At 49.0% G+C, this 15,129-nt stretch overlaps 1 protein-coding gene across 9 annotated transcripts in view; it reads right to left on the bottom strand.

Moving 5' to 3' along the window:
* Nucleotides 1–15,129, bottom strand: part of SORBS3 (sorbin and SH3 domain containing 3) — a 90,092-nt gene that overhangs the window by 40,362 nt on the left and 34,601 nt on the right. For all 9 annotated transcript variants that reach the window (XM_073622282.1, XM_073622288.1, XM_073622280.1 and 6 more), the window contains exon 8: nucleotides 14,133–14,166. In XM_073622282.1, the coding sequence (XP_073478383.1) occupies nucleotides 14,133–14,166 (34 nt within the window). The remainder of the gene's footprint in view (nucleotides 1–14,132; nucleotides 14,167–15,129) is intronic.

Below are 15,129 nucleotides of genomic sequence, written 5' to 3'. Positions count from 1 at the left end.
GGTCAGAGACTGCAGACATAGTACACGAGCTGGTCAGAGACTGCAGACATGTTACAAGAGATGGTCAGAGACTGCAGTTCCTATGGACGTTAGTAGATAATAGCCGATCGGCCCTCTCACCTGACCTAGCAACAACGGTTCCTCTGATCAGGAGTCAGCTCACTCTGAATTGCCCGTGGCGACTCCGCTGGGTAGAGCCCAGATCTGTATTCTGGCAATGACTCCATTCCTTTCTCCGCCAGGGATGGCACTAGGCTGTGTGGCTTTCCCTCTGGTGGTGCAGGGCAGCAGGGTTCTCTCTCTGATGGTGTTCTCTCAGCACTGTCCTCTCCCTCTGGAGTCCTGGGTGTACTTCCCCGAAAGCTTTCCCGGGCTCCTGTCTCTCTCTCTCTCCCATTCAGCTGAGCATGCTGTGTGGGCTGCAGTTTCTGCGTTACAGTGGGGCTGCCAGTCCTCGGGACTACATGTTCCACAATCCTCTTTGCTCCTTTTTTTTCTTCCCTGGCCGATATGAAGGCGGGGGAAGAAACATAGTGCGTCGCTCACTAGTACAGTAGCGTGCGCGCAGAGGAGAGGGAGAGGAGTGTCACCCGGTGCTGTAAAAGATGGTATCACCCCCCTCCACCAACTATAGTCGCCCCTCAGTACAGACCCCCTCCATCAGTGCAGACCCCCCACTAAGTATAAACCCCTTCATCAGTACAGACCCCCCATCAGTATAGACCCCCCAGGACAAAACACCCCCTCTATCTGTATAGACCCCCCTCAGGACAAACCACCCCCCTCCATTAGTACAGAACCCCCCTCAGGACAAACCGCCCCCTTCCATTAGTACAGAACCACCCCCTCTTTTAGTACAGACCCCCTCAGGAAAAAACAACCCCCATTAGTACAGAACCACCCCCCTCCATTAGTACAGACCCCGCCAAAACAAACCACCCCCCTCCATAAGTACAGACCCCCGGGACAAACCACCCCCCATTAGTATAAGACCCCCCTCCATTAGTACAGACCCCCCCCAGAACAAACCACCCCCCCTCCAATAGTACAGACCTCCCTCCATTAGTACAGACCCCCCAGAACAAACCACCCCCCTCCATTAGTACAGACCCCCCAGACAAACCCCCCCTCCATTAGTACAGACCCCCCAGGACAAACCACACCCCCTTCATTAGTACAGAACCCCAGAACAAACCACCCCCCTCTATTAGTACAGACCCCCTGGACAAACCACCCCCCTCCATTAGTACAGACCCCCCAGGACAAACCACTCCCCTCCATTAGTACAGACCCCCCAGAACAAACCACCCCCTCCATTAGTACAGACCCCCAGAACAAACCACCTCCCCTCCATTAGTACAGACCCCACCCAGGAGAAACCACCCCCTTCATTAGTACAGACCCCCCGGACAAACCACCCCCCCTACATTAGTACAGACCCCCAGAACAAACCAACCCCCTCCATTAGTACAGACCCCCCGGACAAACCACCCCCCTACATTAGTAGACCCCCCAGAACAAATCACCTCCCCTCCATTAGTACAGACCCCCCAGGACAAACCATCCCCTTCATTAGTACAGACCCCCCGGACAAACCACCCCCCTACATTAGTACAGACCCCCCAGAACAAACCACCCCCCTCCATTAGTACAGACCCCCTGGACAAACCACCCTCCCTACATTAGTACAGACCCCCCAGAACAAACCACCCCCCTACATTAGTACAGACCCCCCAGAACAAACCTTCCCCCCACATTAGTACAGACACCCTGAACAAACCACCCCCCTTCCATTAGTACAAACCCCCCAGAACCAACCACCCCCCTCCATTAGTACAGACCCCCCAGAACAAACCACCCCCCTCCATTAGTACAGACCCCCAGAACAAACCACCTCCCCTCCATTAGTACAGACCCCCCAGGAGAAACCACCCCCTTCATTAGTACAGACCCCGGACAAACCACTCCCCCTACATTAGTACAGACCCCCCAGAACAAACCAACCCCCTCCATTAGTACAGACCCCCCGGACAAACCACCCCCCTACATTAGTAGACCCCCCAGAACAAACCACCTCCCCTCCATTAGTACAGACCCCCCCAGGACAAACCACCCCCTTCATTAGTACAGACCCCCCCAGACAAACTACCCCCCTACATTAGTACAGACCCCCCAGAACAAACCACCCCCCTCCATTAGTACAGACCCCCCCAGAAAAACCACCCCCCCTACAATAGTACAGACCCCCAGAACAAACCACCCCCCCTACATTAGTACAGACCCCCCAGAACAAACCACCCCCCCCCCCCCACATTAGTACAGACCCCCAGAACAAACCACCCCCCTTCCATTAGTACAAACCCCCCAGAACCAACCACCCCCCTCCATTAGCACAGACCCCCCCAGAACAAACCAACCCCCTCCATTAGTACAGACCCCCCGGACAAACCACCCCCCTACATTAGTAGACCCCCCAGAACAAACCACCTCCCCTCCATTAGTACAGACCCCCCCAGGACAAACCACCCCCTTCATTAGTACAGACCCCCCCAGACAAACTACCCCCCTACATTAGTACAGACCCCCCAGAACAAACCACCCCCCTCCATTAGTACAGACCCCCCCAGAAAAACCACCCCCCCTACAATAGTACAGACCCCCAGAACAAACCACCCCCCCTACATTAGTACAGACCCCCCAGAACAAACCACCCCCCCCCCCACATTAGTACAGACCCCCAGAACAAACCACCCCCCTTCCATTAGTACAAACCCCCCAGAACCAACCACCCCCCTCCATTAGCACAGACCCCCCCAGAACAAACCACCCCCCCTCCATTAGTACAGACCCCCAGAACAAACCACCCCCTATATTAGTATAGACCCCCAGAACAAACCACCCCCCCTACATTAGTACAGACCCCCCCAGAACAAACCACCCCCCTACATTAGTATCAACCCCCCCAGGACAAACCCCCCCAGGTGTAAAGACCCCCCAGGACAACCCCCCCTTCCATTAGTATAGACCCCCGACAAATCACCCCACCCCTCCATTAAGATAATTAAAAAACACCCGGGCAGCAGCTGGAGAGGAGAGGTTGGGCAGCAGGCGGGAGTTACACAGGAGAAGGAGGAGAACTGGAACACGTCGGGCACGGACCGCCCCCCGTGACGTCACTGCGCGGCTGGTCTCTCTGCACACAGAGACATAGCTGCTCCGATCTCCAGCTGTTTCTGCTCCCCTCCTCTGACAGGAGGAGGGAGGGGGGATGGGCTTCGGCAAGAGACACAGCGGCGGCGACCGGCAGAGAGAGCCGCCAACGTACAAGGGGAGGAGGAGGAGGAGGGAGGGGAGCACTCTGGCACTTCAGCGCCCCTACCTCCGTGGCGCCCGGGTGCACTGCACCCCGTGCACCCCGTCCAGGATCGGCCCTGTTTATAGGAAGGGGAATCAGGTGATTTCTCATGCCTTAAAATGACTCTCTGGGCTTGAAAAATGGCTCTAGCCACTGCTTCTCTGGTGTAGGCTGATAGTTGGAGGTCATCTAGTATGCCCAATAGGCATGGTTTAGGGTTGAGTCAAAGGGAGATCTGATTGGCATTTACTGTGTTCACTACCCCTGCCCAGTAAATGTGCAGTTTGGGGTATAGTAAATTAATTAAGCTGCAGTTTGGGCCATAGTAAATTCATTAAGCTGCCGTGGTCTCGGCAAAGTGACAGAGCTTTACCTGCTTCTGTTCTGTATATTCTGAGAGAGGCTTTCTGAAAATTTGACTAGGAGGTTCTGCTGTTACTATTATTAACCTGTAATAACCCAAAAGGCTAACTTTTTGCCCCCTGATGATCTACAAAATGAGGTGACTATCACTGTGAATTCCTTGTCGGTGGTGCACAGCAAAATACATAAAATAAACCTAGTAATGCTAACTCCTCATAGAAGCAATAACACAATATAATCCTGGATCAAATCCCATAAATGAATGATCAGCTACTTCTACAGAAATGTAGAATATCACACTACATTTAGAACCGTTTTGCCTTCTGCTTCTATTTTCAGCAAACGTTTACCCCATGGTTAGAAAGTTCCACATCCCAGGCATGAGGTCTTAACTGTGGGGCCACCATACCTGGCTTGGAGTAGGTAACGCGGTCTTTATGTATAAAGGAGGAATCCAGGGACTGAGATACCAATATTAGACAATGTACAGCTTGGAGTAGTATGTCCATATGTGTGACAAACTGAGGAAGGACTCATAACTTAGTTCTAGATTAATATTGTAATAATATCGCAACACATAAAGAAATCCTGACACTCGTTCGTAACATCTGAACAATGGTTTATAATAGTAGCATTTTGCGCAAATCACTATGAAAACAAACCCATACTCTTACATTCTTTACCTGCAGCTATATAGTTCCTCTGACTCAGCCCTTTTCTTCATCTATTTGTGTCACCTCACAGCACATCATGTCTTTCCACTAACTACACCCAGAAGACATTACATCAGCTTTGCCCATATTCACATGAACACCAGAAATGTGTACAGTCACTCATGGACTTTAACAGGTGAATGTCCTACCAAGAATGGTGGCAACAGTAGAAAGTCACCAGAACTCCAAAGATGCATTTCAAACATTTATTATGAGCACATAATGCCACACAAGGTCAAAATGTCAATGTTTTGAGGTCTTGCAGGGCCCCCTTCCTCTGGGCAATATTGGTAATATGTATGTAACCTATGTGTTCATAAAAGAGTTTGAAAAGTATCCTTGAAGTGCTGGTAATTTTCTACTGTTACCACTGGTTCTGCATGACACCATCCTTTGTGGTCACCACAAGCATCCTCTTGGATTATATCTGGAATGTGCAGCTCTATACGAGAATTTTTTCACAGATGGCAAGACACCTGTCCATCTAAAAAGCATCGCCACTTTGCATGGACCTGGTGAAACCTTCATGGCTGATGGGTGTTGGCAGTCAAATATTGTACATCTTTAGAGGGAAGAAGGCACTATGTGTCACATATTTTGGTCATGCCCAAAGTCTCAAGTCAAATGTATTGTCTACAGATTGACAGACATTCAGATGCCGGCTGACCCTGCTGATTCATCCTCCACATGACCCCTATGTCGTTAAACAAGTACAAATGTTCTCTACTCATCCACTTACTTAACACAGCCAAAGCATGCATTCCACTGTATTGGAAACAAACCACACCCTGGCCAATTTGCTTATGGTTTGTCAAGATAGAGGAAATACATATGATAGAAGTATTAATGGCCATGGGTAAGAACAATGAGACTACACAGCCTACCACTTCATGGTATCTTACGCTGAATAGACAAACAGTCCCCTCTCTGGACACTGTCGGCACAGTGCTTCTGCTGCAGGAAATCTTGCACTTCCCCCTTTACTGCCTGTTAATTACCTACTTTAATCCCTACCATCATACTCACAAAGATTCTGGCTACAATACACCAGCTAGCTCTGGACCAGAAGTATGAAGACATAAAAAGCATGAACTAATTATTATTAAAGCTCTTTTACTTTAATGTTTTGTGATTTCATGTTCCTAGGAATATTATATTATTATTATTATATTATTATACATGATTTACATAGTGCCAACAGTTTACGCAGCACTTTACAATGAAGAGGGGGGACAGCACAATTACAGTACAGTTCAATACAAAAGGGACAGGAGGGCCCTGCTCGTAGAGCTTACATTCTAAAGGGAGGGGGTTGTGGTACAAAAGGTAATAGATGCAGGGAATGATTTGATGGAGTGGCTCAGGGACAGTTGTTAGGTGGGCGTGGGATAGGCTTCCCTAATTAAGTGAGTTTTTAGGGATCTCCTAAAGGTGGACAGGATAGGGGATAATCGGATATACCGGGGCAGGGAATTCCAGAGGATGGGAGAGGCTCTGAAGAAGTCCTGAAGGCGAGCATGGGAGGAGGTAACAAGGGAGCTGGAGAGCAGGAGGTCCTGGGAGGAGCGGAGGGGACGATTTGGGCGATATCTGCAGATGAGGTTGGTGATGTAGCTGGGGGCGATGTTGTGGATGGCCTTCTATGTTGTGGTTAGCATTTTGAATTTTATATGGTGGGGTAGGGGAGCCAGTGAAGGGATTGGCAGAGAGGGGCAGCAGTCACGGATTGATTAGTGGTGTGTATTAGTCTAGCAACAGCATTCATAATAGACTGAAGGGGGGATAGCCTGCGTAAGGGTAGGCCATTAAGGAGAGAGTTGCAGGAGTCAAGGCGAGAAATAATTAAGGAGTGAATACGTTGCTTTGTGGTGTCATTAGTCAGGAAGGGTCGAATTTTGGAGATGTTGCGGAGGTTAAGGCGGCAGGATTTAGCCAGCGATTGGATGTGGCATGTGTGGAGGGACCAATGGTTGTGCTGTTGATCTTAATGGTAAAGTCATGGGGGGGGGGGGACCGGGAAGGAGAAAATATTACAAGCTCAGTTTTAGAAAGATTGAGTTTGAGAAAGTGGTGTGACATCCATACCGATATGTCATTCAGTAAGTTTGAGATCCGTGAGGAGATCGAGGGGGTGAGTTGAAGAGTGGAGAGATAGATCTGGGTGTCATCGGCGTAGAGGTGGTATTGTAAGCCATGGGAGGTTATCAACTGGCCAAGGGAAGTGGTATAGAGCGAGAATAGGAGGGGCCCAAGGACGGAGCCTTGGGGTACCCCAACAGAGAGAGGAAGAGGAGCGAAGGAGATGGAGTTGTAAGTGATAGTGTGCTGAGATAGGTAGGAGCAGAACCAGGATAAAGCAGAATCACAGAGGCCAAGGGAGTGTTGTTTTGTCGATGAGGTGCAGGTGGTCAACTGTGTCGAAGGCAGCAGAGAGGTCTAATGCCCTATACACATGGGCGGACTTTTCGGCAACAAAGGTCCGACAGTCTTTCCGACAGAATTTCGACCGACTTTTGACGGACTTTCCAACGAACGGACTTGCCTACACACGATCACACCAAAGTCTGACGGATTCGTATGTGATGATGTACGACCGGACTAAAGTAAGGAAGTTGATAGCCAGTAGCCAATAGCTACCCTAGCGTCGGTTTTCATCTGTCGGACTAGCATACAGACGAGCGGATTTTTCGACCGGACTCAAATCAGTCAGACAAATTTGAAACACGTTCCAAATCTAAAGTCCGTCAGATTTTCGACCGAAAAAGTCCACTGCAGGTCCGATGGAGCCCACACATGGTCGGATTGTCAGCCGAATTCGGTCCGTCGGACCAGTCCGGCCAAAAAGTCCGCTCGTGTGTACGCAGCATTAGAGTATGAGTATGGAGTGATAGTGATTGGTTTTAGCAGTTAGTAGGTCATTGGTGAGTTTTAGTAGGGCAGTTTCAGTGGAATGTTGTGGACGGAAGCAGGACTGTAGGGGGTCGAGAAGGTTGTTGTCCGTGAGGTAGCGACTCATTCGGTCATGGATAAGGCGTTCGATGAGCTTGGAGGCAGATGGGAGCAGGGAGATGGGTCTTAAGTTATTCAAACAGGTGGGGTCTAGTGAGGGTTTTTTAAGTATGGGGTTAACCAGTGCATGTTTGAGCAGGGAAGGAAAGGTGCCGGAGCAGAGGGAGAGGTTGAAGATGTGGGTTAGGGAGTTTAGGATAGAGTGGGAAGGTGGTTGCAGTAATTGTGAGGGGACAGTGTCCAGGGGACAGGTGGTGAGGTGGGCCATGGAGAGGAGTTTATCAACTTCATAGGTGGTAACTGGGCAGAAGGAGGAGATTATTTAGTGTGGTGTTGGACCTGATGTGTTGGGTAGGGGAGCAAGTTGAATGCTGGATATCTCCTTGCGAATTGTGTTGATTTTGCTTTTGAAATGGTTGGCAATTTGTTGGGCTGTAAGCAAGTTGGTGGGTGGGGGCAGTGGGGGTGAAGTAAGGAATTAAGGATAGAAAAGACTTGACGAGGTTTGGAAGAGAGTGTTTTCATGAGAGTGTTGTAGTAGGTTTGTTTAGCAGTGTGGAGGCAGAAGTTGTATTTGAGAAGGGCAGATTTGTAGAGGGTAAAGTCTTGTAGGGACTTATATATGTTGAATATGTTGTCAGCGATGATTCTAGTTTCTTCTTGATGATATCATGCCTATACATTTATATGGTTTTATTTCTATGTATGACTATAAAAACTTATTGTAGAACAAAAGGCAACATTTTTTTTTCATTTTGGATAGAGTAAGGGACATTATTTTTCGCCATCTGTGTCCCATTGCAGAGATTTCCCTTCACTTTCTAGTACCTAGTACGTGATCCGGCACTTCTGCGGTCGTGCTATGATTAAACACAGCATATGTTGATCAGCAGGTGCCAGACAATAGGTCATCGTGTGAAAAACACACAGGACAAGGCTCTGCCTATGTAAACAAGGCAGAGCCCTGTCCTGTCGGCAGGGAGGTGCTGGATTTCTTTTTCCCCGCAAAGCAGGAAATGAAATCCATTACTTCCCTTAGTGAAAGTTCCACACATAGTGTACACAAACACTGGCTAGGCACACATTTAACCCCTTGATCGCCCTTGATGTTTAAACTCTTCCCAGTCAGTGTCATTATTACAGTGACAGTGCATATTTTTAGCACTGCTCAATGTATTAGTGTCACTGGTTCCCACAAAGTGTCAGTTAGACCATCCGTAATGTAAAGAGCGGGTCTAGTTGTTATATTACTCTGATTGTGTTACCCCTTTTTTGCTACTTGATTCTGTTATCTGTCACTAGTGTATACCTTGACTGTTAAAAGCAGATTATTTAGGAAAATAAAATAAAGGAATTACAAAAAATAAAGTGTCAGTTAGTGTAAGCGTACATATGCTGATTGGGATTTTTTTACCCAAAAATATGTAGCAGAATATATATTGGCCTAAAATGATGAAGAAATCTGATTTTTAAAAATTTTTTATTGGATACGTTTTATAGCAGAAAGGTAAAAAGATTGTTATGTTTTCAAAATTTTCTTCCTTTTTTTTTTTGTTGCGTAGCACATCACAGCAAATTGTGGATGCGGCTATATTGCAGTAACTGTCAGCAGAGCCTAAAGGGGTATTGTTAAATAAAGCCTGTGCCTATTCTGCTATAGAATAAGAGAGCATAAAGCATAGAGCTCCGGGGTCAGGATTACATAACGCATGGACTGAAGGGGTGAGGAGTAAATAAACACATAGTTCAGGGGTTAGGATTAAGCAACGTGCAGTAACCTTCCAACTTCCTAACCCAAGTGGTTTGATACAGGTTCATAAACTGCTTGCGTAAGGGATTTGCAAGCATTGAATATTGGACACCACACCAGTGAAGACAAGCTCTGGAGGTCCATATCTCCTACCTCCCCTCCATTCTAGCACTGTAACCTCAGAAAGCCTCTTTGGCATGCAACTCTTCTGGGAGTGTTGAAAGCTTGTGTCCCCACAGGTTCATTCTACCAAAGCCCACATTGCTGCAGTCCTGTAATGACCACCAAACACTGAAAACCTTCTAGATGTTTTATGGTAGATTTCTATGATGAAATAAATTGTTCTGGCGTCTAAACCCACTGGTAGTGCTCTTGTCTCTTCTAAACTTCTGGATCTTTCCTGCATGTCTGACCCCCTCCTGTGTCTTTGGCTCCCCATAGACTTAAAATAATCTGGGTAAGTTTGCTGATTTCAGTTCTGCATAGATTTATGGATACCATTATCAATCCACTGACTGTTTTGTTGCCTGCTGTTAAGTTTGAATTATTTTGATGTAAAGAGCAGTACAATATGCTGTTACTTTAAAGGGGTTGTAAACCTTCGTTTTTTTTCATCTTAATGACAAAAAACTTCTGACACTGACTGGCCCCCCAGCCCCCCGTTTTACTCACCTGAGCCCTTCGTTACCTCGGGGGAGACGTGCTCTTCCTCTCTGCCCGGGGTTCTCGGCTCTTGTTTGGATAGATTCATAGCAGCGCAGCCATTGGCTCCCGCTGCTGTCAATCAAATCCAATGACACGGGCACTGGGGGGGCGGGGCCAAGTCAGGTATTCTGTGTCTGTGCACGCAAATGCTGGATTCGGGAGCGCACCCGCAAGGTAACCCCCCGGCAGAGTGCTTCTCCCAGGGGGTTTAGTGATGCGGGGAGGAGCCGCGAGCGTCGCTGGGGGACCCCAGAAGATGATGAACTGCACAGTGGAGGTAAGTATATGTTTGTTCAGGGCTGATCCCAGGTAGGTGCACGTGGTGCAGTGCACCCGGGCGCCAGAGTGGTGGGGGTGCCGAAGCGCCGGAGTGCTCCCCTCCCTCCTCCCCCTCCTCTCCGTATCCAGAGGTGGCTCCCTCCGCAGGTCACCACCGCAGCGCGGCCGCTGTGTTTTTCGCTGCTAGAGCCCGTCCTTCCTCCCTCTTCCTGTCAGAGAAGGAGAGCAGCCACCGGAGATCGGAGCGGCTGGTCTCTGTGTGGAGAGAGAGACCAGCCATGCAGTGACTTCGCTGAGGGGGAGGGCGGTCCGTGCCTGCAGCCTGACACAGGTTCTCCTCCTCTGTCTCTCACTGCCGCCCAAGCCTGTCTAGATCTGCTCTTCACCCGGGCGGCGCGGCTGCACACTGTCCTCTCCTCTCTAGCTGCTGCCCGGGTGTTAATGGGTCTCTACTACTAATAGAGGGGGTTTTGTCCTGGGGGGTCTGTACTAATGGGGGGTTGTCCTGGGGGGGTCTGTACTAATGGGGGGGTTGTCCTGGGGGGTCTGTACTAATGGGGGGGTTGTCCTGTGGGGGGTCTGTACTAGTGGGGGGTTTGTCCTGTGGGGGGTCTGTGCTAATGGGGGGGGTTGTCCTGGGGAGGTCTGTACTAATTGGGGGGTTGTCCTGGGGGGTCTGTAATAATGGGGGTGGGTTGTCCTGGGGGGTCTGTACTAATGGGGGGGTTTGTCCTGGGGGGGTCTGTACTAATGGAGGGGGAATTTTTCCTAGGGGGTCTGTACTAATGGTGGGGGTTTGTCTTGGGGGGGTCTGTACTAATGGAGGGGAGGGGTTTGTCCAGGGGGGTCTGTACTAATGGAGGGGGGTTTTGTCCTGGGGGGTCTCTACTAATGGAGGGGTTGTCCTGGGGGGTCTGTACTAATGGGAGGGTTGTCCTGGGGGGGTCTGTACTAATGGGGGGGTTGTCCTGGGGGGGTCTGTACTAATGGGGGGGTTGTCCTGGGGGGGGGTCTGTACTAATGGTGGGGGTTTGTCTTGGGGGGGTCTGTACTAATGGAGGGGGGGTTGTCCTGGGGGGTCTGTACTAATGGAGGGGGGTTTTGTCCTGGGGGTCCCTACTAATGGAGGGGTTGTCCTGGGGGGGTCTGTACTAATAGAGGGGGGTTTGTCCTGGGGCGGTCTGTACTAATGGAGGGGGGGTTTGTCCTGGGGGGTCTGTACTATGGAGGGGGGTTTGTCCTGGGGGGATCTGTACTAATGAAGGGGGGATTCGTCCTGGGGGGGTCTGTACTAGTGGAAGGGGGGTTCTCCTGGGGGGGTCTATACTAATGGAGGGGGGATTTTTCCTAGGGGGTCTGTACTAATGGTGGGGGTTTGTCTTGGGGGGTCTGTACTAATGGAGGGGAGGGGTTTGTCCTGGGGGGTCTGTACTAATGGAGGGGGGTTTTGTCCTGGGGGGTCTCTACTAATGGAGGGGTTGTCCTGGGGGGGTCTGTACTAATGTGGGTTGTCCTGGGGGGTCTGTACTAATGGGGGGGTTGTCCTGGGGGGTTGTCCTGGGGGGTCTGTACTAATGGGGGGTTGTCCTGGAGGGGGGGTCTGTACTAATGGGGGGGTTGTCCTGGGGGGTCTGTACTAATGGGGGGGTTGTCCTGGGGGGGTCTGTACTAATGGGGGGTTGTCCTGGGGGGGTCTGTACTAATGGAGGGGGTTTGTCCTGGGGGGTCTGTACTAATGGAGGGGGGGTTTGTTTGTCCTGGGGGGTAGGTACTAATGAAGGGAGATTTGTCCTGGGGGGTCTGTACTATTGGAGGGGGGGTTCTCCTGGGGGGGTCTGTACTAATGGAGGGGGGATTTGTCCTGGGGGTCTGTACTAATGGAGGGGGTATGTCCTGGGGGGTCTGTACTAATGGAGGGGGGTTTGTCCTGGGGGGGTCTGTACTAATGGAGGGGGGTTTGTCCTGGGGGGGTCTGTACCAATGGAGGGGGGATGTCCTGGGGGGTCTGTACTAATGGAGGGCGGTTTGTCCTGGGGGGTCTGTACTAATGGAGGGGGGGTTGTCCTGGGGGGTCTATACTTATGGAGGGGGGGTTGTCCTGGGGGGTCTGTACTAATGAAGGGGGGGTTTGTCCTGGGGGGTCTGTAATAATGGAGGGGGGTTTGTCCTGGTGGGGGTCTGTACTAATGGGGGGTTTGTCCTGGGGGTCTATACTGATGAAGGGGGTCTGTACTGAGGGAGGGGTTTATACTTAGTAGGGGGGTCTGCACTGACGAAAAGGGGTCTATACTTAGTGGAGGGGGGTCTGTACTGAGGGGCAACTAAAGTTGGTGGAAGGGGGGTGACACCATGTTATACCGCAGCTGGTGACACCAACCCTAGTGACGCCACTGCAGCTGCGGGCTCTTCTTTCCCCTCTTCCCCTCCCTCTCCCTCTCCTCCGCACGTGCACTGCTAAACTAGTGAGCGGCGCTGGCCAGCACAGCCTCCCACTATGTTTCTTCCCCCACCTTCATATCAGCCAGGGAAAAAATAGAATAGAAAAAGGAGCAAAGAAAAGGATTGTGGGACATATAGTCCTGAAGACTGGCAGCCCCACTTTAACACGGAAACTGCAGCCCACACAGCATGCTCAGCTGAATGGGAGAGAGAGAGACAGGAGCCTGGAAAAGCTTTCAGGGAAGTACACCCAGGAGAGAGAGAACCCCCACTGCCCTGCGCCACCAGAGGGAAAGCCACACAGCCTAGCGCCATCCCTGGCGGAGAAAGAAATGGAGTCATTGCCAGAATATAGATCTGGGGTCTACCCAGCAGAGTTGCCACTGGCAATTCAGAGTGAGCAGACTCCTGATCAGAGGAACTGTTGCTGTATCAGGTAAGAGGGCCGATCGGCCATTATCTACTAACGTCCATAGGAACTGCAGTCTCTGACCATCTCTTGTATAATGTCTGCAGTCTCTGACCATCTACTGTATAATGTCTGCAGTCTCTGACCATCTACTGTATAATGTCTGCAGTCTCTGACCATCTATTCTATCTTGTCTGCAGTCTCTGACATCTCCTGTATTATGTCTGCAGTCTCTGACCATTTCCTGTATTATGTCTGCAGTCTCTGACCATTTCCTGTACCATGTCTGCAGTCTCTGACCATTTCCTGTACCATGTCTGCAGTCTGACCATCTCCTGTACCATGTCTCTGACCATCTCTTGTATTACGTCTGCAGTCTCTGACCATCTCCTGTACTATGATTGCAGTCTCTGACCATCTCCTGTACTATGTTTGCAGTCTCTGACGTCTCATATCATGTCTGCAGTCTCTGACCATCTCCTGTATTATGTCTGCAGTCTCTAACCATCTCCTGTACTATGTCTGCAGTCTCCGACCATCTCCTGTACTATGTCTGCAGTCTCTGACCATCTCCTGTATCATGTCTGCAGTCTCTGACCATCTCTTGCATCATGTCTGCAGTTTTTCACCATCTCTTGTACTATGATTGCAGTCTCTGACTGTCTCCTGTATCATGTCTGCAGTCTTTGACCATATCCAGCACTATAAATGGGGGCTCTTTCTAACAGACAGCCCTCTGTGTGTGCATCAGAGAGACTCCCCTCCAGGTCTCATTAGTGTACTCTCTTCCTGTATCTTCTTTATTGTTAAGAGATCATGGGAGGATCCCAGGGTAGCAAAGACTTCTTAGGGGAGCATCTCTGTGTTTGAGTTGTTGCCATAGAAACATTTGTAAAGGGGAGGAGTTGGTAAGATGACCACGCCCATGTGGGGGCGCCAGAAATATTTCTGCACCCAGGCGTCTGTGACCCTAGGATCGGCCCTGTGTTTGTTATTTTAAAAAAAAAATCTGAAGGTTTACAACCACATTAAGTATTCAATAACAATAATTTCTCCATGTACAGTGAGTGGACTAGTCATTTAAGAAATTTTTATAAACAGCTGTCTTACCTTCCCTGTATGAAGATCTCCGTAATATAACCTCCTGTAGAGATAGAAAAATGTTAGGTCAGTACAATATAATAATTACCAGTACTATATGCTGTATCACTCTCCTGTCTCACAACTATATTCATTATTAACACATTCTCCTTAATTACAGCAAATATTTACCAAGTACCCCTTGATGTGTGTCATTGTTTTTAAAAATATTTTTTTTTAATGTTTTTTAGTTAGATAAATCTAAAATACTGAATAATTGTGTATGTTTTTTTCTAGTCAGCTACATTTCACATGCTTACCTGTCAATTCTATTCTGCTTTGGTAAAAAAAGAAAAAAAAAAACCTCTTGTTCACAGGGGTCAATAGCTCAAACTGACACACACAGCTAAATAAGTCAAAGCAGTGACTTCTCCTCCCTCTTGCTGTGTACAGACGACTCCATATCAATCAGAGGTATGCTGACTAAAGGCAAAAAGCTTCTGCTTTCTTTTTAGAAATCCCCAAGTGCTCTGTGAAGTTTGCATCATGGGTTCACCCTGTATCCAATGTTCATTTGTAGGTGTCTTGCTAAAGTTTTGTAGAATGTTGGCAAGTACACGGTACAGGAGGCATGAAGACCCATTTAGCTACTGTGTAAAATTGTTAATTTTGCTATATGGGAAATTGTAATGTATAAGAAGCATGCAGAGGAACTTGTCTGAGGGCACCAAAATGTGGAGAAATAGTCCTTACATTGGGACTTGCTGTAAAATGCTTTTGTTTCTATATTTCCACAAGGTCAAATAACTAAAGCAGACCAATTTTTGGTAGTGAGGCAGGTTGTTGTTTTTAGGCCATTGAGCACATATATAAAAGTAACATAATTACTATTTTTTTCTCATTCGTGATCAACAAATGTCATGTTAAAGTAGAACTCTGGGCTAAAACTATTTAAGCTTAAAACTGCTCCCAATGACCTCTTCTCAAAACCTGTATTAATTACCCTCTAGAAGAAAGATGCATATAC

Source organism: Aquarana catesbeiana, linkage group LG03 (assembly GCF_042186555.1).
Source record: "Aquarana catesbeiana isolate 2022-GZ linkage group LG03, ASM4218655v1, whole genome shotgun sequence".
Lineage (NCBI taxonomy): Eukaryota > Metazoa > Chordata > Amphibia > Anura > Ranidae > Aquarana > Aquarana catesbeiana.
This window is presented reverse-complemented; position numbering and strand designations above follow the sequence as displayed.